At 41.0% G+C, this 26,465-nt stretch overlaps 1 protein-coding gene across 1 annotated transcript; it reads right to left on the reverse strand.

Moving 5' to 3' along the window:
• Nucleotides 1-8,307: 8,307 nt before the first annotated feature.
• Nucleotides 8,308-23,530, reverse strand: LOC139449863 (uncharacterized). The gene is made up of 5 exons (XM_071231429.1): nt 23,233-23,530; nt 20,171-20,367; nt 10,497-10,579; nt 9,841-10,036; nt 8,308-9,440 (listed from the first exon to the last, which is right to left on the reverse strand). Exons 1-5 carry the CDS (start codon nt 23,528-23,530, stop codon nt 9,315-9,317), a joined length of 900 nt encoding a protein of 299 aa, XP_071087530.1. The 3' UTR covers nt 8,308-9,314.
• Nucleotides 23,531-26,465: the final 2,935 nt, after the last annotated feature.

Raw genomic sequence — 26,465 nt, forward strand, 5'->3', positions numbered from 1 at the left:
GGAATAAATCACCAAATGGAGATAAGACACACAGAGAGTCGGTATATTTTACTGCACTTGTTGTATTGATTAGATCACAGTTATCTCCATTCACGAATAAAGCGACGAGCAACGAGCAACACAGCTACATTTGTGTGCTTTTGCAAGATAATTTCCGATGGTACTGTGTATGTTTTTGACCAGACTGCATCAAGATACTCGCCGGGTGGGACAACGACGGAACTCGACGAATGGAAGGAATTCCTCGAAGAAGGTGTCAAGCACTGGGACGGAGATTGTACTATAAACAGCCACACTACACTGTCTGTTGAAGCGTTCGCTCGACTCGCCAAAGACACGGGTTCAATTCTACACATGAGCACAATTTCTGGTGTCCCCCGTTGTGACATTGCTTGAATATGGCTAAAAACGGCATAAAACCATATTCACTGCATGTCAAGCTCACTACCAAGGTCAACATTATATGAGCGTCTCAATCAATTGCCATTTACTATCATCAGAAGTGAAGTTACCATATACTAGGTGTTGCGTGTATTTATCACTATCGGAAGTGGATAAGTATCAGCAGGGGGTCTTGATTAGTGAAAAAAGGTGTGCTATTTAGAAAACAAGAGATAAGCATGTATATGTTGTCAAGTATTCTAGTTATACTTTAAGATGGCTGAAAGTATCAATCTTTGTAAAATAAATAAGGTTGCGATGGAAGTAGAGGATTTCGTAACAGGTATCACGTTACGTTTGGAGAGACGTTCACCGGGAAAATGAAAATATTAGGCTTAGGGCAAACTATGCAGGAATCCAAAAATAATTCGTGGATCATATATGAGATGAACGAAAAACATAATAGGTGTTAAGTATTTCATGGTAGGGTATAGAGAAAACTTGAGTTGACCAAGTGATATATTTGAAAGTGAAGATTCTATCATACTATATCTAAAGTAGGTTAAAAAAAGACGAATGTGACAACAGGAATAATAAAGTCCTAATTTATGCCTTGAAATCGAATGTGTTGTCCCAAAGATAGTTGCTTGTGGATATGTTTTGAGCAGGAGTCCCCTGCCAACCTAAGCTTGCAAATGATGGGAAGATAACAAAGGATGTAAAGGCGACCTGTATAGGGAAATAATTGATAGTAGTTATGAGGAATACAGTAACAGACCTGAAGACATGGCCACAGAACTGATTCAGAAAAATGTTACTGACGATAAGAAACTAGATAGTAAATCAGAACCCAACGCAAAGACGACGATTGTTAGAGGCAGTCATCGGCGTCTTGTAGTCAAGAACCATTTTAGCTATTGGATGTACCGAGTAAAAATGGGTCATTCTTATTCTTTACGGAATCATGATAACGACGATACTCATTCTTCTCCTCGGATAAACCATGAGTAATTCGTTACTAAGTTTGGAAAATGTAGTATATAGGAAAATCAAGGATATTTCAATAATGAGATCCCGTTGGCCTGGGACGTTTGTCACAGACTTTAAACCTAATGAAAAAATAGACAAGAACATAGGGGACGTTGCAAGGATTACAAGTGGTATTATAAGTCGCATTTTACAATCCTACGAAGAAAGATAGTTTTGTGTTGTTCAATGGACTTAACAATGATGCCTTATTGCTGGAGAAGAAACAGATAAAACTAAAAGAAATGTTTCAAGACATTCAGATTCTGAGTAGGAGTAGATCAAAGCGATCCGTATTTCCCTTTGTACGAAAAGCGCTAAGTTTTCTATTTGGCACAGTATCTGAAGAGTATTAGGAAGCGATACATAACAATATTGAAATCTTTTTTTAAGAATAAGAAAGCCTGATCTAAAGTCGTCGAAGAAAGTCTCTTTATACTGAATACCTCCAGATTGGAAATCTCGGCAAATAAACACATGATCAGTAAACTGGCAGTTTACTTTCATAATGTGGATGTGAAATTCCCTAAGATAACGAAACTTTGGAGGACAAGATGTTAAAATTAGAGCATTACGTGTTATGTATTTGAGATGTTCATTAGTTGTCGCGGAAATTTTCTGCAGTTACAGTCGGAATGTTGACACCAAGTACTATCACCACTTCTTATTTAAGGAAATTGCTCGTTGACATCAGTACGCACTTACCTCGTACAGTACAATTACCAGGAGATCCTAGTAAGGAGTTCTGGCTTTTCTATCCGACGTTACAGAATACTGCGGTTATATGTGATCATACAATCTTAGTGATTATGAATATCTCTCTGTTAGATATTAACGACATATATGAAGTTAATATAACCCATAATTTACCTGTTCCAAGTTTTGGGGGTAACCTACAAAAGAATGAGTTAAATAACATGGTTGCGCAATACCAGCTTATAGCCAATACACTTCATACAAAATTTGTATTACTTACCTCAGAGGAGTTAGGAGTGTGTACATGTACTAAACCAAAAACAGGTTACTGTTCCATCTTATAAATCTCAGTAAGTTATGCACAACCGCATGTTTTGTAAACAAAAAGATGATTTTTAAAGAGCAATGTCAAGCTAGTATCAGGTTGACCGCTGTCTTACCTCTAGCCGAGTATCTGACAGATGGAGTATGGGTAATTGCATGATGAAAACATGGCAACCCATAGTCTTTTTAAAGGAGCCAAGCATGTAGGACTTCTCAATGCCAGTGTTGATTTTGTTTCTGGCTTTGTATTGTTGGACGGTACGGAAATTAGTGTCAATCAAGCGAAGTGCCATATCCAATCGGCCCAGACTCAGTTTTTCAAGGACGACCACTGAAATCATTTTAATCATTGAGTTCTCTGTTCCTCTTGACACGAATGTGATTGATTCAGGGAAAAAACATGGCAGATTTGCGGGCCTCGCTTTCGAAATGTCACGCTTGCATCCCAAGTTACAAGTTGTCCGACTTCCCATTGTTCTCGGTGCCTTAGGTTTGGTACCTCACAATCTGTTGTCTGACTTTGGGAGAGTACCCAGGTTTGCTACCAGGAATAAAGCCCTTCTGACAATCTTGGTAATGCAGAATGGTGCAGTGTTAGGAAGTCTTCACATTCTCCGGAAAGGCCTGGGTGGGTTTGACTGGGCAACACTTCCTGGGAGAAGTCCCATTCGCTGTCTGGGCTGCCTGTAGAAGGGGCAAGGGCCCTGAGCCGATGATGAGCCTAACCAGCCTGACTGTTCCAGGATTACTCACACCCTCTTTGCTGCATTTTTTTATTTTAATCTGTTACTACTACTACTACTACTACTACTACTACTACTACTACTACTACTACTAATTGCTGGACTGCATATGTTGCTTTTATTTTGGATTTATAACCTTTTGTTAAAGTCAGTTGTTTTCTATAATAATTTTTTAAATAACTTCAAAACGGAAGCAAATCTCCGCTTTGATTCAGTTACATGTACATACAAGACCCTGTTGCCAAACTCTATCGAGTGCTTTACTTACGTCACAAAATACAGCTGTTTTCTTTTGCTTTTTCATTGTTCATTGCCTTAGCTACGAATGTATATGTACTGGCCAGTTGACACACAGTAGAATCAACTGATGTAATTCCCGTTTGCAAAGTAGTAATTATTCCATTAGCTTAGAACCTGACTGGACAATAAAATCCAATATCACAATATAAAAATGCTACTTAGGGACACTGACATTTTTCACATTAGTATCACGATTTACAGGATGTGATTGGCTGAAATTGAAGGTGAAGGTCATCAAACGTGTAGTATATATGAAATTTTGGCTCTAGTTTTTATTTATAATTCCACCGTTTTTGTACCAACTGTAACTCAAGAACCAGTCGTCCGATTCATGATCAGTCTCCCAAAACTCACCAGCATGTAGGCCCATGAAGGTTCCTGCACACATAAGCATCCAGACTCCTATGGCTCGGGCCTAGGGGGATATTTTTCAAAATTAATTCATTTTAAACGCACATTTTATCCTATAGCTCCTCAACAACACGTCCAGCAACTGTCAAGTTTGACACGTTTTAGTAGCATCAGTTTCGTTTTTTCACAAGTGTGTCCTTTGGCAGCCATTTTGGATTAAAAGGTTCCCAAAGTGTTTTTAGCTCTTACAGGGTACATGTCTGCCAACGGTAACATTTCTACCTCTGAAAACTACCAGTCAAAATCCTTCCAAATTTGTACAAATGGCCTATGTACATCCTCAGAACTTGCAATTAACATGCTCGGAAATGTCTTTGAGGCGGCCATATTGGATTCGACTTCTGATCTCTCTTTCTAATACTTCTTTTATCAGGTTGCCATCATGGAAACCAAACTTGACTTTGTAAGGTGTCGTGTAAAACCACATTTATGTGCACAATCAGTGGGTTGATCTGTGCAACGTTTTCACCTTTGACGCAGAACGGTTAGGAGAATATGGTAAAACAGGCTTTCGCTGAGCAAACCCGTGGACGGACAGACATAACGGCCATTTTGACATATTAGCCATATAGCCCTGACAGTAATAATCCCCCATCCCCCTAAAAAAACAATCTCTTTAACGGTAGAGGCGAGGACTCATTAAAGCTTTCAAAACGTTTTATGGTAGAGAGGTGGAGGACATTTCCAAATTTAACGCATCAATGACAAAAATATTGTTCGATGCAATTCCCGGTTTAAACTGTTACCATATGTCCCCTTGATGTTTTCAGCTGAACAATTTGCTTTGCATGTGTTTGTGATGGGTGCCACCTGTGGGGCAGGATACGCTCACCCCCACCTGGTATCATTTCTATTTAAAACCCCGCCAGCATGTACACATGGGCTCCATGGATTTAGACTGGGCCAGGTGAAGCAGCTGGTCAAGGGTTTTGCCAACTGGGTTCCACATTGGCGCCAACAAATATTACCAATAAGGTATACAGGCTATCACACGAGTGTGTTTTCGGATGGCAAGTATCATCTTTTATAAATGTTTGTTTGATGTTTTCTATAAGCGTGATGTCTTATGAATATCCATTAATTTGTTTATAAGAGAGGTAAATTCATAATATATACACAAAGAAAAACTTTAGCACACCCTAAGATATTTCATTATTGTTTGGTCCCAATATTTGTAACAGTCATGAAATATGTACAATTACGGGAAGAATTATGTTTTCTCGAGATGATGTAATCCGTCATGCGTGACGAAAGCTCACGTGCCATGCATGGTATACCCGTGCATCATGCTACCCTCAGGTATCTCTAAAAGCAGTATATCCAAACGTTAAAATTGCTTTCTTAAGCTCGGTTTGAAACAGTTATTCCATGACATTGTGTGACCAGGGTACGAAGGCGATGGCAAATAATCGGCATGCATAACGCAGGAATGTCTTGTAATGCCATTGGTCGGGATTTAGGGTATCCCCACACTGTCGTAAGCCGTTTAACCGAGAAACATGCTCATACCGGTGATGTACAGGGCCGTCCCAGATCCGGAAGACCTCCTGTGACGACACATCGCGAAGACAGGGACCTTCTTCTTCTCACACGCCGAGGACCCTTTTCAACAAGTACTCGTCTGAAACAGCTGTGGTTGCCCATTCGTCATTTCAGCACCAGAACCGTCAGGAACCGACTGAAAGCAGCAGGACTGAGGGCTAGACGAGTCATAAAGCGTCCCTTGTTGAGAGATCACCACAAAGCTGCTCGTTTAGCATGGTGTATTGACAGACCTGGAATCTGAGAACTTGGAGACGGATCCATTGGTCAGACGAAAGTCGCTTTCTGCTCCACGTCACTGAAGGAAGAACGAGCTTTTGGAGGCAAGGCCTCCCCCCCCCCCCCTCCCCAGGAACATTAAAACGACTGTTGCGTACGGTGTGGGTTTGGTAGTGGTTTGGGGGTGTATGACTGACAAGTGTCTTTGCCACAAAAAAATCCTTTCACGACTAATATATAAAATTCTGTTGTTTGCCCACTGCATGTTTACGTTCAAGTGGACGATATAATTTATTCGTCTCGAATATATTTTTAAAGACGTGGTGCATTGTCAACGAGAATTGTTGTATGATTTACGCAACACATCATTTCACTACAGTGGAAACATTTAACGAAATAATATGATATGAAACCTAAACGTAGAAATGGCCATTGCTGATTTGCTCTCTGCTGTAAACTTGTCATGTCCGTTTTGATTGTCTCAAACTAGAAATCTTTGGAATCAGTGGCGTTGTGTTTTTCAGAGGCGTAATCGGGTGTTCGCCAAGCACGCCACGAACCCGAGTTCCAGTCCACATGTAGATCTCACTCATTCCAGAGACGTAACCACATTTGTCTGTACATTGCGGAAACCAACTTTGGTTTAGACAGTTATGACTGTCCAGGCAGACGTTGTTTCCACTAGATCACGGAGGCGGCCATATTGTGACGTATGTAATTCGAAGTGTTGATAGCTGGCTCACGTCAACTTACGTCATGTGACGAAGCCATTTGAAGAAGTTCGTAAATTACATCCCGTCTATTACGAATCTTTACATTTTCACAGAACCATCTCCTTACAATTGTGATGAAACGTGCCAATTAATTTTCTTTTTGATGTACAGAAAGACTCCGTAGGTATATACAGTGAATTCTCGCCAAGTAAAACCTCTTAAGCAGAAAACACCTGTTATCTGGATATATTTCCTTGTTCCCCAGAGACACATTACACAGTCCACCCGACACTAACTGTTAACAACGAGTTGACATTGAGATTATTTCCAGGTCTCTTCATGTCTACATATCAGGGTTTCGCTGTACTTTAGGAAAAGCCAGGACCCTTTCCATAATCAAAGAATCCTTTGCACGATTCCCACTGCAAGCATGTGTTTATGATCACTATCCAAATATAGTTTTATACCATTTGTTCGGTAAACGGTGATACCACCCTTGCAAAGGATGGTCAATCGTTCAACTAAATTAAGTACGCGAACTGATGGTGCAAGTCACAATCTTCGTAAAGATTCATTACACCCGAAGAGCCGTTGAGAAGCTATATATATATATATAAAGCACAGTAGAGTTCTAACTCTCAGGCACGATATAGTTATAATTAAATAAGTGGAGTAAGATTGAAGTTTTCCCGCTATATATGCTAAATTTTGATCATGAACCTACATTGTTTCAAAAAGAGCAACATTTCATTCATAAATACGCGCCTAAGTTAAATGTATATAGAATACTAAACGAGCTCCCGTGTAATACCAATTTTACGAAACGAATGAAGTTTCACGAGTTTCATAAAATTGGTTTTACACGGGAGCGAGTTTAGTATTTTATTTATTACTTGCCATTTAAAACGTTTTTAGAATTATACTGTCGAGTGTGAATAGGCTGACACCTACACGATCCACGGCATAATACAATTGAGTTTAACAGAATAATACTTCAAACACGTCAAAAGTTGAAACGTATGAATTTAATACCATACAACGGTCCACCTTTAGAATTCAGGCGTCCGTTCCACAAAATTATCGTAGCGTTAAAGGTTATCGCAACTCACATGCTTTAACTTAGACCAACGACTGTCGTTGCGCTACAGTACGGTCGCCTTGTGGAACGGGGCCTTGCACCTCAAAGTTTACAATGACGTCACAATACCCGATGACGTAATTTGTGGAAGTTTGTTGCAAGATCCTTCGGCGAAACAATGCCATGGGGCGTCAGCCTAGCAATAAGGTTGCTGGGGTCATCGAGTGTGCTTAAAAACTCCTCTCAGTGATCTATCATCTCCACACGCAATGTCGTTGAAACGTGTTCCGAGAGAACATAAGCACGCGTTTTGGTATTACACAATGTGTAATACAGCTGTATGTTTATTAAACGGGTGATCTCTTCACGGGCAAGTAATAAAAAGGCGTAAGTTATTTGTCCATTGTCACCTTGGTATTGTGACGTCATCGTTCTCCTAGATGTTATGACGTCACGTAACTATATATTACTACTTCATGTCCGTTTTTCAGTTATGGCCTGATGAGACTCGTACGTAGTACGAGTTGAAAGCTCTAACCAGTTAAAACTGTGTTCAATCTTACTCCACTTATTTACTTATATTTATTTACTTATTTATATTTATATATATATATTTAGTACGCATGGCATTTTGCGAAGGTGTCAAGACAACACATATGAAATCAATTTCACATTTTTATTTCGTGTATTTACAAAACAAACTCATTTCATTATAGTTTGAAGATGTTTTCACATCACATGTCATTAGTGCTCGAATACTACATCCATGAACAAAATGTATATACATATTAACCATAATGCACTTATGTAGAAAAGTAAAGGAACACTAATCCTATAAGTTTACTACCACGGAAATACTTCACATGAACATAATACTCGTGGTACCGAGTGAGTAATCTCTTTTATCCAAGAAACATTATCATATGGAGCCCCAACTCCGCTGTTTGTCGCCTCCATGTGTAGTCAACACGTGGGTAACAATCATACTTTCTTAGACCATTACATTCAATCATATACCGCGCGTGGACGTGTGTGCATGTTTGGCTGCTTGTACTTGTCCGAACTATTCCAGTTTCATGGTGCTAGCCAACTGAGATACCATGTCGCAGTTTAACTATAAACGATCGAACCCCGGACCTTCCGCTCTCCGGGCGAACGTTGTACCACTAGGCCACGAAGGCACGTTGTTATGACTGTTTGTTTCGAATAAACACTATGCAACAATATTAATTGGTTGTTATTACAAATAAGCAGAAGATGAAGTGAAATGGTTGTTTTGTGATGAGTTCTAACGCCAATTTGAACGCCTTAGATGACTGTGCAAACTGTGTCCCCTAAATATTGTTCCACTTAAATAGTCTGGTACATGTATGGAACTGGATACATTGTGCTTTGACAGTGATACATGTTACAATGACAACATTAGTTCCTGACAGTCATCAGCAGGAAAATAGTTTTTAAATTTATCAAATAAGTCCCATACTGAATAATAAAATATTACTCGTCCAACATACAAAACGGGAGGGTCAGAAACAACGCAAATCATTAGCAGTGGTATAGGGAATGGGGGTTCGGACAGCCTCAACCCCCCTTTTGGACAAATCCCAGGTTTACATGGGGGCATTTTCAGGGTCTGGAATTGATCCAGAAGGGGTATTGAACCAGTCCCCCATTCCCTATACTACGAAAGCGTAGTTTGTGTGAAGGCTCTCTGTGATTTCATTTGGAGCACTGCTCGGTTAAATAAAGAAAACTAAACAATCCATGAAGCACCTTCTTAAGCGTTTTATTATGAATTCATATTCACGTTTCAGAAATTGCCGACATCCCAGGCAGTTTCAAGTGGTGGGCCGCCCCCGTAATCAGACGCACAGCATCCCTTTAAGGCCATTCAAAACGTATCTCGGAGATGCTAATGTTGTCTTTAACTTGAAAGAGAGCAATTGATTCCAGACCGACTAGAACTGGATACGTGAAGTTGTAAAATGAGTTTCCAGTTACTGTTCCCTTAAACGAATAATAGTATTGTGAGGTATTAGAATCCAGTTGAAATCATTATGGTTCCCACCAAATAATATATACACGTTCCTTTAAAACCCAATATATTAGCCAGTTAAGATTTTATATAAACATTTGTATATATCCTGCGATCTTGAGAAACATTTGTTAAAAATCAAAATCTCGTGTTATAACGATGTGTCCACACAGCGCATGCTGCAAGTGGCATTTATTTCAAAAGAATATCAGAGAGTGTGTGTTTAGCAGGTCCGTACTTCCAGTCAACTCATTACATAAGTTTGCCAATATTGTTAGCATTTTGAACTTTTAGCAAGAACATACTTCATTACCATCAGACAATAATAGTTTAGTACTTGATGGAGGAACAACGTCACACTTCATAACTCACCTTCAGTTCACTTTCGCTTGTAAACTCTACAGTGAGGGTGAAGACAGATCCAGGTGGCATCAGAGCATTAGTTGTTTCGGTTATGAAATGACCCCATGAGCCAAGATGTTTCTTTTTCCTTGTAATCGTTCCGTCAATCAGATTTGCATGCAGTGAAATCGTGACATTACGAGGTGGTTTTATATTTAGATAGAACCTGAAATAAAACATGAATATGACGAAAGAAATATATACATTGACATAATGTTTAGTTTTGTAGTTATGGATAATACCCTGGCAAAAGAGGTTCAACATTATCATACAGTTGTTAGTACAAAGATGAGCAAATCTTTATATTGATAACGACTTTCTCAAGCTACAAATACATATTATCAAGTTTTGATGTGCAAATGTGTTTGAACTTTCTTTTCAAGGATACTGATATATCACTCCCTAATTAAAGGGTATTGATGTTCTACAAATGACGATTGTCAATAAGCAAAAAAATAAGTAACAAAATATATAATTGACAACAATGTTTGCTTGAAACAGAAATTCGATTCGTTGTAGCTGTTTATTCAGTTTTTTTATGACATTGTTATATCCTACTTTTTGTTGTAAGCCAAGTAGACTATGTAGACATTTCACAAAGTGGAATGCAGTTAATGCATACTTACGATGGTGTCCCAGCACGACCCACAAGAATGGCCTTGGTTCCAACACTCACAGGGACTGGGAAATATCTTATGACTGGTGTAGTCTGGAAACCAAACCCAAATAATGTATACGTAATGAAATGGGTAACATCTATGTTTGGTGCTGCTTTTGGAGATGTACATGTACTTACTGAAGGATTGGCGGCCTGTACCAAATTTGTGCTTGTACTGCTATAATATAGAGTCGGTCGAATTCCCAGGGACAACTAGGATTTATAGCAACAAAATGAGACACTCTGTTGATAAAGGCATCAAAATTGATTTGTCAAATCTCCCCCCCCCAAAAAAAAAAAAAAAAATTAATTTAAAAAAAATAAAATCAATATTTTAGAAGTAAACACTTAATTAGTTATAATTTAGCTTACTGTACAATGGTGTGTGTGTGTGTTGTGTGTGTGTGTGAGAGAGAGAGAGAGAGAGAGCGAGAGAGAGAGAGAGAGAGAGAGAGAGAGAGAGAGAGAGAGAGAGAGAGAGAGAGAGAGAGTATGCGTGCTCGTGTTTGTATGTGTATCACTCTCTGTGTATGTATCTGTTAGTGTGCTTGTTGAAAAAAACCATTCAAATAATTGTATATTGTCTATAACTACAAAATATCTACATAACACTCTAACAATAAACTTTGTGTATGTTTTTTCTTTTACTATAGCAAATTTTAAATCTGCATTAGAATTCCAGTATTTGAATGTTATTACATTCTTTTCATTTCTTCATTTTTATAACTATCTTGCATGCATTCTGTATATTAATGTGAGACAAGATTACGGAATCAAAATATTATTAAAAAATGCCTTTTTTAAGAGAAATGAACAAATAAGAACAAAATGTATACTAATCATCAATCATTCAATCATTCAATCTTTGCAAAGAATAATGTTCTACACATTCTCCCACTGATGTCTTAGGCATCCATAGTCTTGTTTTCTGGAGATCACAGTTGGGCATGATGTCCCTCCGATGCCACCTGTCGTGCGTCATCCTGTCGTGTCTCAGAGCAGAACATTTTCTGGTTATATGTTGTGGATAACTTGGACATATACTTACTAATTTAAAGAATTTTCTTAGAATAGACATGTGTTTTGTTTCTTTACAGATATCTCTTTCATTTATCATAGCGTTCGCTCGTCACGCCGAAGACCCGGGTTCGATTCCCAACATGGGTACAATGTGTGATGCCCATTTCTGGGGTCCCCCGCCGTGATATTGCTGGAATATTGCTAAAAGCGGCGTAAAACCATACTCACTCACTCACTCACTCATTTATCATATACTCTCATATTGAAACACTTTGTGTTGACAGCGGCAATAGCCCCAGATAACCATCTGTCTACATTCCCCTCCAAGACACAGCTGTGTTTACAGTCCTTGGCTACATCCTTCACCCCTCCCAACTTTCATAGATGGACTCGTCAAACGTCAGAAAGTTTGAATTTCTTAAGAAATTTCAAATTATTTTCCAATATATCTATTCATGATTGCTGTTTTGAAAATTCTACTTGTAGGCTGATTTACTCTCTGAAATCCCACGAAAACTAGAAGCGAAAAGTTAGCTTAGATGTGCCTTTCAACTATCAATATTTTCAAAAGAGCAGTCCAAGTGATGTACCATTTCAACGGCTTGAAGTCAAGATTGCCACTGCCATCTTTGGGAGATGTCCACTATTTATAGGGGACGTAGGCCTTTGAAGCAGTTCCAACAATGCCTCGAGACATCAACAAACTTTACCAAGGGACTTGATTCATGCCGTGGAACCACTACTGGCATTCAGAGTGGCCACGCTCAACCTGAATGACGACTATAGTAAGGGAAATAAGAGTCTCCTAACAACATTCATTCAGTAATTCATCGTTATCATAATCATTGATCACAATCCAAACAATCCAAACAATCCACTAACCCAAGCCAACTCAGCCCAACGCCCCATCAATACCTCGCCAAATGATGTCGATTAAACTATCAATACAAATTCAGTGAAACATTCTCTACCAATAAATTTGCCCTCTGCCTAAAGAAGCACTAATTGAATACAAGTACGTGAACAACCGTGGCCACTTACTGTGTAATACACATACAGGACATACAAGAATACATACATATATCAAACAAACATCCATCCCAAACAAAAAAAGTAGACTTCAAACACATGAACAAAAAACAATCCACAAATGGAAAACAAACAACATATATCATTTCTAACATTCAAAACACTCATTCCCCCACCCCATGTAACATTCAACGCCCTAACTAATATAATACATTCCATTAAAAAAAACCAACACAATGCAACACCTGTCACTCATAGCAAAACAACACCACAGAATTAAAAAAAACCGCCCATATGCCAAAAATGTAAATCACAAAGACAAGAAATTTCCGAATGCACATTGGCCTCGTATTGAGTAAACTGCGGCGCCCCATCAAACAGAAACATCCTCAGAATAAACAAACATATAACGCAAGCTCGTCTCCCCAAACCAGCAACAGTCATACCCTACATGAAATACCTGAGGAATCCGAAACAACCGAAACACTAAATTCTACAGCAAGCTCCATAGCCACCACCCCCCCCCCCCCCCCTCCCACTAAATAAAACAAAACAAAACAAAAGAAAAATCCCCAAAACATACAAAAAATAACAAACAACAACACAGACCCAACCGCAAACAACTTTTCTACACCCCTCAACCACCCACAACACAAACTCACAAGCCAAACCACAAAACTCCCCCTTACTACCCAACACGCACCACCATAAAACAAATCCCCACCCTCTACCCCACCAAATTCGCTGGTCAACCCCATGTGTTATAGTGTCAGTGACAAATTTCCCGGATAAACATGATCACAAACAAGGACATGCAAACGAATCGGAAAAACGCACCCAGTGCATTAACAAAAGGGTCATGGAGCTGCACGCACTGCACGTGCAGCAGCACTATGAACGTTATTCAAGTGCAGGGTTTATGATTGCCTGGCACCTGCGTCAATCGAACAGTGACAGTTCAACAGCATGCCATGATTAACAGAAGTGCAAAGAAACAACATTATAGGTTGCTTGCAGGCAGGAGATTCCCGATCAGCTGTGGCCAGGGTTTTCAATGCAGCGTCATGCGCCACCTACGTAAAAGGACGACCACAGCCACCTCAACCGCACCCCAAATACCCGGACTGCGCAGAATCTCCGACAAGACCGTACAAAACCGGGTTTACAGACGTCGGGGAGAAAGTTACGCCGGGAACTGTGTACAGGAAGTGGACAGGTTTGGTTCGGGGTAGCGTTATGACGTGGGCGGATATCTCTCATCATAGCTGGACAGTTTGCTCCATATCCAGGGCAATCCTAAGGCTAAACGATACATCAACGAAAATCTTCACCACACGACCTCCCAATTGCACCCAACGGCAACGGTGTATTCCAGCAGGACAACAGCACGGATCACAAGAGACTGTCTACGCAACAACAACGTTGATGTTCTCCCCGGCCCTCCAGATCCCCGGATGTGAAGCACCTGTGAGATGGATTGGATAGACGGCTACGCCGACGTCAACCACAACTCCAGACTTTGCAGCAGTTGGCTTTTGCATTGCAGACCGAGTGGGCTACCATTCCCCAGGATGTGATTCGCATACTCGTCTTTTCTATGGGCAGGTGATGTCAGGCCGCTATCGATTCCAACGGGGGACATACGAGTTATTGATGGTAGCTGACGTTCACCTTGGACTTTTCCTATAAATGTATTTTCCTACTTCACACGCTTTGCGTTTCTTTTTTTGAAGCGTATACTAGAAACCCTCGACACACAACATACAAAACGGGCACTACAAGAACACAATTTCTCACTCAATAATTCCAAACACTCAAAACAAACCCCCACAGATAATCACATCACAGACACTCAATACAAACATAAACAAAACAGTAGAGTTTATTGCAGCTGCCACACTAATTAACCCTCCACCCACTAGCCCACATATCCACACTCTACTATAAATCTTTCGAATACTTCGAGTCCGCCAATCTACTATTATTTTCAGGTTTAGCTCCCCCCTCTTGACCAAACTGTTGGGCTGGGGAACAACAAAACTCAATCTACAAAGTAATCACACACAAAAATACCAAAAACAAGCCCCCTAACCTAGCCCATCTACATTAGTTAATACAAATCACAAACTGGACAACATGCCACATGCACCACTCCCAAATAAATACATGATGACAAACCACTCCCCGATAAATATATAATGACACACCCCTTCCACAAACAGACATATCACTACACACATCATTTCAACTACAACCCATAAACACATTATCCTCAACTATACTCACACGCAAAAGAAACGCAAGTCCGCTATGCAGTATACATGTTATTTATTTTCAACAGTAAAGACAAGAAATACTAATAGGGCAAGATTGACAAAAAACTGACTGAAGGCAGATGGATTAAAGGCAGATGATATAATTGTTTTTTTCAAATGTTAAGGGCTTACAGTTTCGGGTCAATACCCATAATGTCAGTCAGTACCTGGTCTGACCACCATTAGCATTGATCACTGCCACACATCTCCTGTACATTGAGTGGAACAGACGATTTGTGAAGGCCCTATGGATCCTCCTGCACACATCCAGAGCAACTGTGTATAGTTCATCGGCAGTTGTAGGGACTGGGCGCACATTGTGCAGACGCCTTTAAACCTCCTCCCACAAATGTTCGATGGGAGTCAGATCAGGGCTGAGGGCTGGCCACGATAGAACACGGATGTTTTGTTGTTGCAGAAAGGCCATGGTAGCTCTGGCATGGGGACGAGCGTTGTCCTGCTGGAAAATGTGTTGTTGATGTTGTGCAAAAAATGGAACAACGTGGTGTCTGATCACTTGGTCGATACACCGCTGAGCAGTGACGCCGGGTCCCCGACCTTGACCAACATTCAGAGAGCACATGGGTCCAAGTCTCGCATTAAGTCCAATCCCTGCCCATATCATGGTGCTAGGACCACCCAATGGATCCCTTTCCACAACGTTTCTGTCAGCGAAACGATCACCTCGACGCCGCCAAATTCTGACTCTTCTGTCTGCATGGGAGACACAAAAGCGACTTTCATCAGAGAAGATGACATGCCTCCACTCACGATGACGCCAATTGTGATGACCCTGTGCACACTGAAGTCGTGCTTGTCGATGCCGTGGTTGGAGAACAGGACGACGTGATGGTCGACGACATCTGAGGTTGTTGGAACGGAGACGTCGATCACAGTGTCCCGGCTAATGTGTCGATTATGTGGATGTATGTGGAACGGATGTCGCTGGTGTTGACGGGCAATTGCAATCTACCGATCTTGTCCAGGTGTGGTGACCCTAGGACGACCGCTCCGAGGAAGGTCATCTGTGGTCTGTGTAGCATTGTATCGATGCAGGAGACGGTAAATTGTGGTTATGTAAACGTTGAAATGACGGGCAACATCTTGGACAGACTCTCCAGCTCCAAAACGTCCGAAAGCCTGGTTTCTCTAAATTTGAGTTAGGCGTGGCATTGTTGACCAAGGACTGGTAGGTCCCAGAATCGGCCACAGTTTTATACCCTCTCCAGTTCGTGACAGAGCGTGCATTTTCGATTTCGCGAGAAATGGGTACCCACATATTCATTGAAATGGTACGTTTTGGCGATTCGTTTTTTATGTTGCGTTTTTACTCGGGGCTTCCAAAATGCAACCAAAAATATTGACAACACCATCAGGCTTCACTACATGCTGAAACTCGTATCAATTTTTGGTTCCGTCTTTTTTACCTATTTGCTTAAAACCACTTGCGTTTCTTTTGCGTATGAGTATATATAAATGAAAACTGGCCAGATCACACCCACACATACACTGATGCATCCCAAAACAAACAATAAAACCGGCATAGTCCTCCATGTAACATAATCTACATCAACTACCATCATACAAATTACTCTTAATCCAAATAAAGCAGAACTAAAGGCAATACTTCCTCTACAGTATCCCAAAGTATCAAATCAAAACAATTTCGTAATAATTTCAGACGCATTAAGATCGATACAACAAATCCAAAAGTAATATTCCAAAACACGGCCTGACAGCATTAATAATAAATCAGTAAACATGGAGATAACAAACCTATAGATACCTGTCCACACCAAGATGCCCGGCAACCACAAAGCGGACCTGGTAGCCACACTAGCCGCAATAAACCCTTCCTCCCTAGGCCTTAAACTTCACAACCAGCAATGCCCTGATAAAATTCACTCACTTAAAACAGTATCAAAATTCAAAATTTTCAAAAAATCAGATTCCCTTATGCTATTATGTACACTATATTCATTTTTTATCACCTAAATCTTTTGTTTTAACAGGACATATTTTCACTTTAAGTTCGATTTTTTTTAACTCCACCTGACCCCGTCCATGAAATCGGCTAAGCTGGAAATGGCCGTTAAAAGATAAAGATAAAGATAACTACAGAATCATCATCACAGTAAAATAAAGAAGTTGTGATCCATAATTCGTTTTGTATACTTTCTCGTAATGAGATTCAAACCCCAAAGTGTCTCAGGATGTGTTTCACAAATTTTTTGTTTGAATATCGGATATCTTTCATGAACCTAAACATGGTGGCAAGCATGGATATTTCAATCATGTCACCCACCTATTTTCCCCGTTTGCAAAATCCGAAACAGTACCCATTACAACATAATTTGACGATAAAGAATGTTTGGTAAGAGTTTCGCCAAGTTTATTTGTAAGGACTTTGTCACCTTTCTTAAGATTTTGAACTTTTGTCTTTTATCTTTTGAACCATGTTCCACACCGTGGACACAGGTGTGCGTGAATTAATTTTGGAGACATAGTTCCCCTAAAATGGACGCTGATTTTGTTTATAAGCACGTTGTGCCTTGGCACCAGTAATGTTAACATTATTCAAGTTATGAACTGTAGGATGTTTGCGGAAATATTGTCCCGCAATCTTCCTACACTTTCTTGATTGTTTGCATTCTTTAGTAAATCATAGTTTACGAATATAAGAATTTGCAGAGGATTAGGATGTGGTCATCAATAGCATTGCGTTGATTCGAAAATAACTGGAATGGATCTCGTACATTTCTGAAATTGTCAGGCTTCAATTTTGCAACACATAATAATTCATACTGGGACCAATTGGCCTTGGTAAAATTCCACCGAGATGAAGGTGGGTCATGATTCGGCTTTACAGCTGTTAGGACAGTAGGGAAGTGATCACTTCCACAGAATTTATCATGTACAGACCATTAAATCAATAAGTCATAGAAATAAGAGGGAATGTATACCAGATATTATAACACGAATTGGCAAGTTCTTCGTCAGAACGGGAGTCGTATTATAGGCATAAAAGTACAGTGATTGACAACTAATTAAAGTAATTGGCAATTCATTAAGACACCTACGTGAATGTATATAAAGGTCAAGAAGAGGAGTTGAAGCCAGTGGGATATGAACATAACACATTGGTATATATTTATATAGGAGATGGGCAACTCTGATGGTTGAAGACTACGGGGAACATACTTGGCCACAAATAACCAGGGTGAGGGTAGTAGGTCGAGGGTTATACATTAATGAAAAACGATTAACCAGATGGGAAGTAGATAAAAAGTGGAACGGAGATGAGAGGGACGGAGATGTTAGGGACCTGAGACATATATGGTATTGGGGGGGGGGGGGGGGGGGGGTAGTTCGAATTCCAAAAGGGTGAGAAGCTACATCATAACAAGTCTGAATAAGGTGCTGGTTATTAGATAAGAGTGGGTTAGATTCTAGTGTAGGGGGAAAAGGTGGTTGACCAATGATAGATGGAAAAATGAGTAGAGCTGCGACGTACATATGTACCGGTTTAAGAAGGGGAAAAAGTCCCAAATCAAGGACGGCGAGAGGACGGCTAAGAACGGCTAGAGAGCGGCTAGGTAGCGGCCAGGGACCAGCATTTCGACTGAGACTGAAGCTTTGCGGCCGAAGTCTCATAATTAAGTGACAAATAGAGTGGGTTGACCGGCAACACAAAGTTGGAATAAAAGCTGTTAAACGAAGATCACGCTTTGTGCTTGTTGGAGGAACTACGGTAATAGGTCCGAGGCCCTCGGGTACTGACATTGTACCTCTCGCTCATCCCTTACAGTCAGCACCAAGAACGAGGGGATTACCATAGTTCAGGTGAAGAGGTACATCAATTGCCACCTTTAATTAACAACAATTACCGTCGATTAACGTCGTTTAAAGTACCTTGGACACAAAGACTAAGGAACACTTTTGCCGGCTCTGGCGTTCCCCAGACTCACTTCCTCCAGGGAAGCAACTTACGGCAAATAGGTTTCCCATTTCGGTCGCCTTTCCCGAGGGGTATTTTCACTTGAAATCAGTGAAAGATTTTGAAAGTATTTCTGTAATGTCGACAATTTTAAGTTAACTACTTTAAATATAAAAAAGGTATGCCATTCTGGTTATTTATAGCTGTCCACCGTTTTTACTCAATATTTAGATTAGTCGATTTAACATTTCACAAGTGCGCATATTTTTCTTTTTCTTTTACAGGACTCTTTTTACCAATTTTTTTTAAATGAAAACCATCTGAGTAGGTTAATAAAGGGTAGATCCATTTTAAGGCAAACCGTTTCCTGTTCTGTTATAGTTACGAAGACCGACAATTCTAAATCGAGATCTCCCAAAGAGTATTTTAAATTGTGTTTCTATTGTTTTTCGATCAAAGTCTGCAATCAAATAGAACTAAAAGGCTCTGTAAATCATCGGAATTTTCAGAATCAGATAGTCATAGGCAGGTAAAGCAGGGTAATCAAATGTTTATGTCTTGTACATGCTAAAGGCTGTCTGTCATAAGACTACATAAACAGCAACGACTGACGTGTGTAACATATCCTAGTACATACCAAAATGTAACTTGATATTGACAGGGGACACGGGTGTCCCAGTCGTCTTAGACGCCGCGATTCGCTGTGCAGAGTTGCGTCCCTTGGGCACGCCAGAAACCTATGATTTTGGGTTCGAATCCTGGTTCGCCCCGATTATGTTTCTAGGTTTGTCAGCACTATACCCGTGCTCGTGGGTTTCACCGAAGTGGTAAACGCCTGAGACCTGCATTACTTCGGGCTTTCCTCCCACATTAAGCTGACACGCCGTGATATAACTGGAATACTGTTAAAAAACTCACTCACTCATATTCATAATGATACATACAAAAATTGTGAGCAATGGGATTTAATTCACATCTTCAACAACACAATCATTGCTGGGATCACATATGTACAATTTCAGTTTCACAAATCCAGACGTGTTAGATATGTCGAAAATACAGTAACTCTAGATAAACGGGGGTATTTGATGGTTAAAGGTTATGTGATCACAGTGATAGATGTATGCTTCTGTTGGTGAAATCTGAAAACAAATGGTTGTATTCAAGCTGTCTCGGCAATAAACTATTGTTTTCCAAATTTTATATAACATTGCATTTAATACGCTTGACATTAAATTAACATCGTTAAGTACGTCTCAATCAAACTTGCCTTTTTCTTATTTGTACTTGCAAGTATTTACAGGTAAAAAAAAACACAATTTAGAAACAAATTATTCCTACCATGTCGAACCATTGGTTTTCTTCACAGCTGCCCCTTGCAGGCCAGTCGACGTCTTCAAAGCACGTTGCAGTTCCTGATCCGGAGAACCTATGACGGTCAATACAGACCACCCTCAGTGTTGCCAAGGTCCCCTCGACGACCAGTTGGACGGTTCCCTTTGGAACGATAGGAACGGGTTCAATGCCAGGGCACAAAACTGGAACAAAATGGATCAAAGACACATCAGTACGAATTCTACTAATTGCAGTCCGTAATACATGATGTATTAACTGATATATAAGTATTGACTTTAACATTTAACATGTGTGCTTTTTCTGTGTAGTTCAACGGAGAAGCAGGTGACGGGAAGTTCCACGGGAAGAAGGCGACGGGTAGTTAAATGGAGAAGTGGGTGACGGGAAGTTCCGCGGAGAAGAAAGTGACGGGAAGTTCCACGGAGTAGAAGGTGACGGGTAGCTCCACAGAAGAGCGGGTGACGGGTAGCTCCACAGTGAAGAAGGGCAGTTGCAGGGAGAAGTGGGTGACGGGTAGTTGCACAGAGAGGGGGGTGACGGGCGGTTCCACAGAGAAGATGCTGACGGGTAGCTCCACGGAAGAGCGGGTGACGGGTAGTTCCACAGAGACGAAGGTGATGGGAAGTTCAAGGAGAAGCGGGTGATGGGTAGTTCCGTAGATAAGAAGGTGATGGGTAGTTCCACAGAGAAGCGGGTGGTGGGAAGTTCGACGGAGAAGCGGGTAATGGGAGGCTCCACGGAGAAGAGGGTGATGGGAAGTTCCACGTGACGGGAAATTTCACAGAGAAACGGGTAATGGGAAGTTCCACAGAGAAGAAGGTGACGGGTAGCTCCACAGAGAAGATGGTTACGGGAAGTTATACGGAGAAGCGGGTGATGGGAAGTTCCACGGAGAAGAATGTGACGGGTAGTTCCACAGAGAAGAAGGTTACGGGAAGTTCCACGGAGAAGCAGGTGATGGGAAGTTCCACGGAGAAGAAGGTGACGGGTAGTTCCACCGAGAAGAATGTTACGGGTAGTTCCATGGAAGAGAAGATTATGGGAAGTTCCACGGAGAAGCGGGTGATGGAAAGTTCCACGGAGAAGAATGTGGTGGGTAGTTCCATGGAGAAGAAGTTTACGGGAAGTTCCATGGAGGAGAAGGTTATGGGAAGTTCCACGGAGAAGCGGGTTACGTGAGGTTCCACGGAGAAGTGGGTGATGGGAAGCGGGTGATGGAAAGTTCCACGGAGAAGAATGTGACAGGTAGTTCCACGGAGAAGAATGTTACGGGTAGTTCCATGGAGGAGAAGGTTATGGGAAGTTCCACGAAGAAGCGGGTGATGGAAAGTTCCACGGAGAAGAACGTGATGGGTAGTTCCACAGAGATGAAGTTTACGGGAAGTTCCAAGGAGAAGTAGGTGATGGGAGGTTCCACAGAGAAGCGGGTTACGTGAGGTTCCACGGAGAAGTGGGTGATGGGAAGTTCCATGGAGAAGAAGGTGACAGGTAGTTCCACGGAGAAGAATGTTACAGGTAGTTCCACGGAGAAGAAGATTATGGGAAGTTCCATGGAGGAAAAGATTATGGGAAGTTCCACGGATAAGGGGGTTACGTGAGGTTCCACGGAGAAGTGGGTGATGGGAAGTTCCACGGAGAAGAAGGTGACAGGTAGATCCACGGAGAAGCGGGTGATGGGAAGTTCCACGGAGAAGAATATTATGGGAAGTTCCACGGAGAAGCGGGTGATGGAAAGTTCCACGGAGAAGAATGTGACAGGTAGTTCCCTCGAGAAGAATGTTACGGGTAGTTCCATGGAGGAGAAGGTTATGGGAAGTTCCACGGAGAAGCGGATGATAGAAAGTTCCACGGAGAAGAATGTGACAGGTAGTTCCACCGAGAAGAATGTTACGGGTAGTTCCATGGAGGAGAAGGTTATGGGAAGTTCCACGGAGAAGCGGGTGATGGAAAGTTCCAAGGAGAAGTAGGTGATGGGAAGTTCCACGGAGAAGAAGGTGATGGGTAGATCCACAAAGAAGCGGGTGATGGGCAGTTCCACGGAGAAGAAGGTGACGGGTAGCTCCACAAAAGAGCTGGTGACGGGTAGTTCCACAGAGAAGATGGCAGTTGCACGGAGAAGCGGGTGATGGGAAGTTCCACGGAGAAGAATGTGACGGGTAGTTCCACAGAAGAGCGGGTAGTTTCACAGAGAAGATGGCAGTTGCACGGAGAAGCGCGTGACGGGGCGGTTCCGCAGAGACGAAGGTGATGGGAAGTTCCAGGAGAAGAAGGTGATGGGTAGTTCCACAGAGAAGCGGGTGATGGGAAGTTCCGCAGAGAAGAAGGTGACGGGTAGCTCCACGGAAGAGCGGGTGACGGGTAGTTCCACAGAGACAAAGGTGATGGGAAGTTCCAGGAGAAGCGGGTGATGGGTAGTTAAATGGAGAAGAAGGTGATGGGTAGTTCCACAGAGAAGCAGGTGATGGGAAGTTCCACAGAGAAGTGTGGGTAGGGGATGAGGGGGATGTGGTGGTGGTGGTGGTGGGGGGGGGGGGGGGTATTTGGGGGCAAAAATCCATTCAGTTGTTACAATCCTCAGTGGAGCAAATGTTGTTATGCTCTCTGATAATGGTATGCAACGATTCTGTTACGATACACCCAAACACGGGTTTTCAAGCACCTTATGGCCATCATGCCCATGACTGCTTACCTCGATCCGTTCTTCATTGTGTTCCAGGATATATCAATCTATATATATATCATGTACCAAAATCAAGATAAGTACAATTTTCGTACAGTGCTTTTGACCGGCAGATTAATAGAAACCGGGCCCATTCTACCACCCGTCGGGGCAAAGGTATGGTCAAAGTGCTTCTGGACCCAGTACCTTCAAGCACAGGACTCCAGCTCACAAACACCGAGCCACAACCCGCGTCAGACTGCTCAATATAATTGCCTCTTACAAGTATCAATAGCGTGTCCAGACTCGATTATATTCAGGTGATTAAGATGAAATATTACAGACTGTGACGTGATACAAAACATAAATACAAATATTATATACATACGTTCATGATAACTGAATCCGGCATTAGTTATTAGTCCGCTATCGGATTGTTGGAAGTACTTGGAATGTAGACGACATATTCCTGAAGTCTGGTCATAGAAAACAGACTTGCATCCCGTTTTCCTCACGCATTTCACGGGACACTCTGCTCGTAGTTGTGAAGTTTCTATCGCAATCAGGCCTGCATCCGAGGTCATGCCTGTCAAGCTTTCATTTTTCACAAACCGTATGCTAGGACAAGCCTTGTAACTGTGGAACAACACGGGTAATAAGAACAGTACTAAGCTTGTAGCCATCATACCTCAACAGCTGCTGCCTCTCCAATGCCACTGGTGCTGTTGGTGAAAACATATGTTTGGTTCCACAGGACGATTCCACGTCCACTATCAGCATTGTCCAATCAGCAACCAGCTTCCTGCAAAGTCAGATGTTATACCCCACGCTGTATTGATTTTTATTTGCCGTATTGTTAATTATCTTAGTCGTTATGTTTAAAGGCATACTTTATCGCTGTCGATAAAAGAATAACAAAACAGTTTACGCGGCCCATTGATAAACTTCCCGAAGTCTTGTGAGATGTTGTTGACTAAGAAGCGTCATATGCTGGAAATAATGTAACGCTCTATTTACTGTGACTTTTATATTTCATAAGTGGTAAACTAGAAGACTGTGAAGCCTTATATACTGGAAATCAGATAACACTCTATCGATTGTGTGATGGTTATATTTCATAAGGGGTGTCTTTTCTTGGAAATTCATTTATATATTTCTGTTTCGGAATGTGCGAATTCAATCATTTATCACAGAGTATCATTACTTATGAGCCGAGTATGTATATCTTCAAGTCAGTGAATTGAGTCGTGTCCCTTAGTTGTGTCTACCATCATCCAACAATCTTGGGCTCGCAATCGAATCCCATATTCGCCCTGATTATATCCTTGGTTTGTCAGCACCAAACACGTGCTCGTGGGTTTCCATTTAGTTGTAAGCGCCCCCCTTGATATAACACAAGTAGCTCAGCTAACAAACTCACTCTGATTTACGCCCGATCATGTTGAACAGGAATTACTATTACTAATACAGTCATTTGACTATTATGTACTTAATTAATTCTACAAACTACTAATTGCTCGGAGTTTTAGCATGCCAGATCATAGAATTTAAAGAAACTAACTACTATATCAAACTACTATATCAAACTATAACTACTATATCAAACTAAAGCGCTGAACATAAGCTTTCCTACGGTATCATTAAAGATTTACAGCAAGCTATGCACAAGGAGGCTAAAACGATCATAAATACTATGAAAAATATCTGAGTGTATATATAAATTCCCCGAAAGTTTGAAAATCATATAGTTACAAAAACATTTTCAACAAAAGAAGAAGGTAGCGAACATATAGGAGATAACTAACATCAAGTCAATATATGAGCGTGCCATTTGATCACAAGAGAATGAAACAGTCGGATCACAAATTCTCTAAATCAGAATGCAATGTCACTGAACAACGACGACCACCGGACTTTGCCGAGCGTGTCGGAATTAAAGCCGGGGGACGGTGCGGTCACGAGATCGTGGCAAGGGTAGATTTAATGATCCGGTGACAGAAAACATGGTGCAAACACCATGAAGCTTTGTCATATCAATCAAGTTTTCACCCAAAGGAAATAGATTTTTTAAAATATGTTTGCAGTATTGAAGGAAATTTGAAAAATGCATTTGGACCTTCAAGCCTTCTAATGATTTAGCCGATCTCCCATTGTCCGAGACTTTACAGCGAGACATGATTTAAAGATCCTCACTGGCGTAAACTAATTACGGTATCTTCGTTCTGTATCTGTTTAGAATTTGCATGAATAGTTTATTATGTCAAAAGAAATTGGTGAAGGCAGTGTTGCTGTCTATTCAGAGGAGCTATCAACATACTTTGTTTGTGTGTTGTTTACGCAACAGGCCCCAATATAGCAGACACATCACATCGACCTGTCATCGGATTGTCACTGTGCAGATCAACATTATGAAAGTTTGTTTGTTTTTCAACACCGCACTCAGCAGTATTCTAGCTAAATGACGGCGGTCTGTTAACAATCGAATCTGGACCACACAATCCAGTGATTTACACATGCACATCGATCTATGCAATTTGAATACCATGACATGCTTCAATCTAGTCAGAGAGCCTGACCACCCGATCCCGTTAGTCGCCTCTTACGACAAGCATAGTAACCTTTTACAGCAAGCATGGGTTGCTGAGGACCTATTCTACCCCGGATGTTCGAGGGTCCATAAAAAGTTATTAGACATGATCGTATGAATGGGGATTAGACTCTGTTCGTTTCAACTATTTCAATCTGTCAGAAAGGTTGATTTTACGTTTTTGGTCCAAGCTGATTGTCCTAGGAGACAAACGTGGTAAAAAGTGCTTCTTGAATCACGGACTTGGCCATACTTTTCAACTTAAGAACTTTCATTTGCGTATTCATTTACATACAACAACTGCTTTATTGAACATGGGACATGGACAGGAAATAACACGAGTCTTTAATGTTCCACTTAAGATCGCAGAAAGATGTTCATATAATATTCCGTATGTTGGAAGGTATAGAGAAACAGGTATTCATTATGTATGAAACATGAACTACGTTTTCATAACATTGACATTTATTTACAGAGGGTTAATTTGACGACAATTAATGTTACGTATTATTCATTGTCCTCCAAACCCTATTCATATCAGAGGCCTTTCGTTCAATGAAGTACATTGTGTAGACAACACTTATACATCTTTAGATTGGTAGACCACTGAATAAAATACATTTTAGAGGTTTTTGATAAATAATAAGTTCTTTTGAGTTATTATTATGCAGTCTGCGAGCAATGGCTGTGCGCTTATGAATCGACTTTCACTTTGTGTTCACTGGAGTATGCACCTTATTCCAAACAGAATGAACGTCAGAGCTTGCGTGCAGAATTTATGTTTCTATTTATAAATGATCAGACGCATTTATGTAAAACATTTGTGCTAGGGAACTTTCAGGAAAATAGTCCGTCATTGTTTTTCTTCATTTCCTGCAAAAAATGCATGGAAAGAAAAATGTTTAGACAGCTTAGAGGTCATCTGATCGGCATTTCGTTCAACGCCAAATAAATAACCGTATGTACATACATGTACACTGAATAGGAAAACATTGCTGCCAATGAAGCAGGAACTAGATATCTGTCGCAGTATT

The sequence above is a fragment of the Haliotis cracherodii genome, unplaced genomic scaffold, assembly GCF_022045235.1.
Source record: "Haliotis cracherodii isolate W230 unplaced genomic scaffold, xgHalCrac1.p SCAF_8, whole genome shotgun sequence".
NCBI classification, from domain to species: domain Eukaryota; kingdom Metazoa; phylum Mollusca; class Gastropoda; order Lepetellida; family Haliotidae; genus Haliotis; species Haliotis cracherodii.

Excerpts from the sequence above, each read along its gene's own strand:
- LOC139449863 (XM_071231429.1), bottom strand. The coding sequence starts at position 23,530 with ATGATGGCTACAAGCTTAGTACTGTTCTTATTACCCGTGTTGTTCCAC. Across the intron at positions 10,580-20,170 it reads AAAACCAATGGTTCGACATG|ACTACACCAGTCATAAGATA; the intron begins GTAGGAATAATT and ends TTTGGTTTCCAG. Across the intron at positions 10,037-10,496 it reads GGTCGTGCTGGGACACCATC|GTTCTATCTAAATATAAAAC; the intron begins GTAAGTATGCAT and ends GTTTTATTTCAG.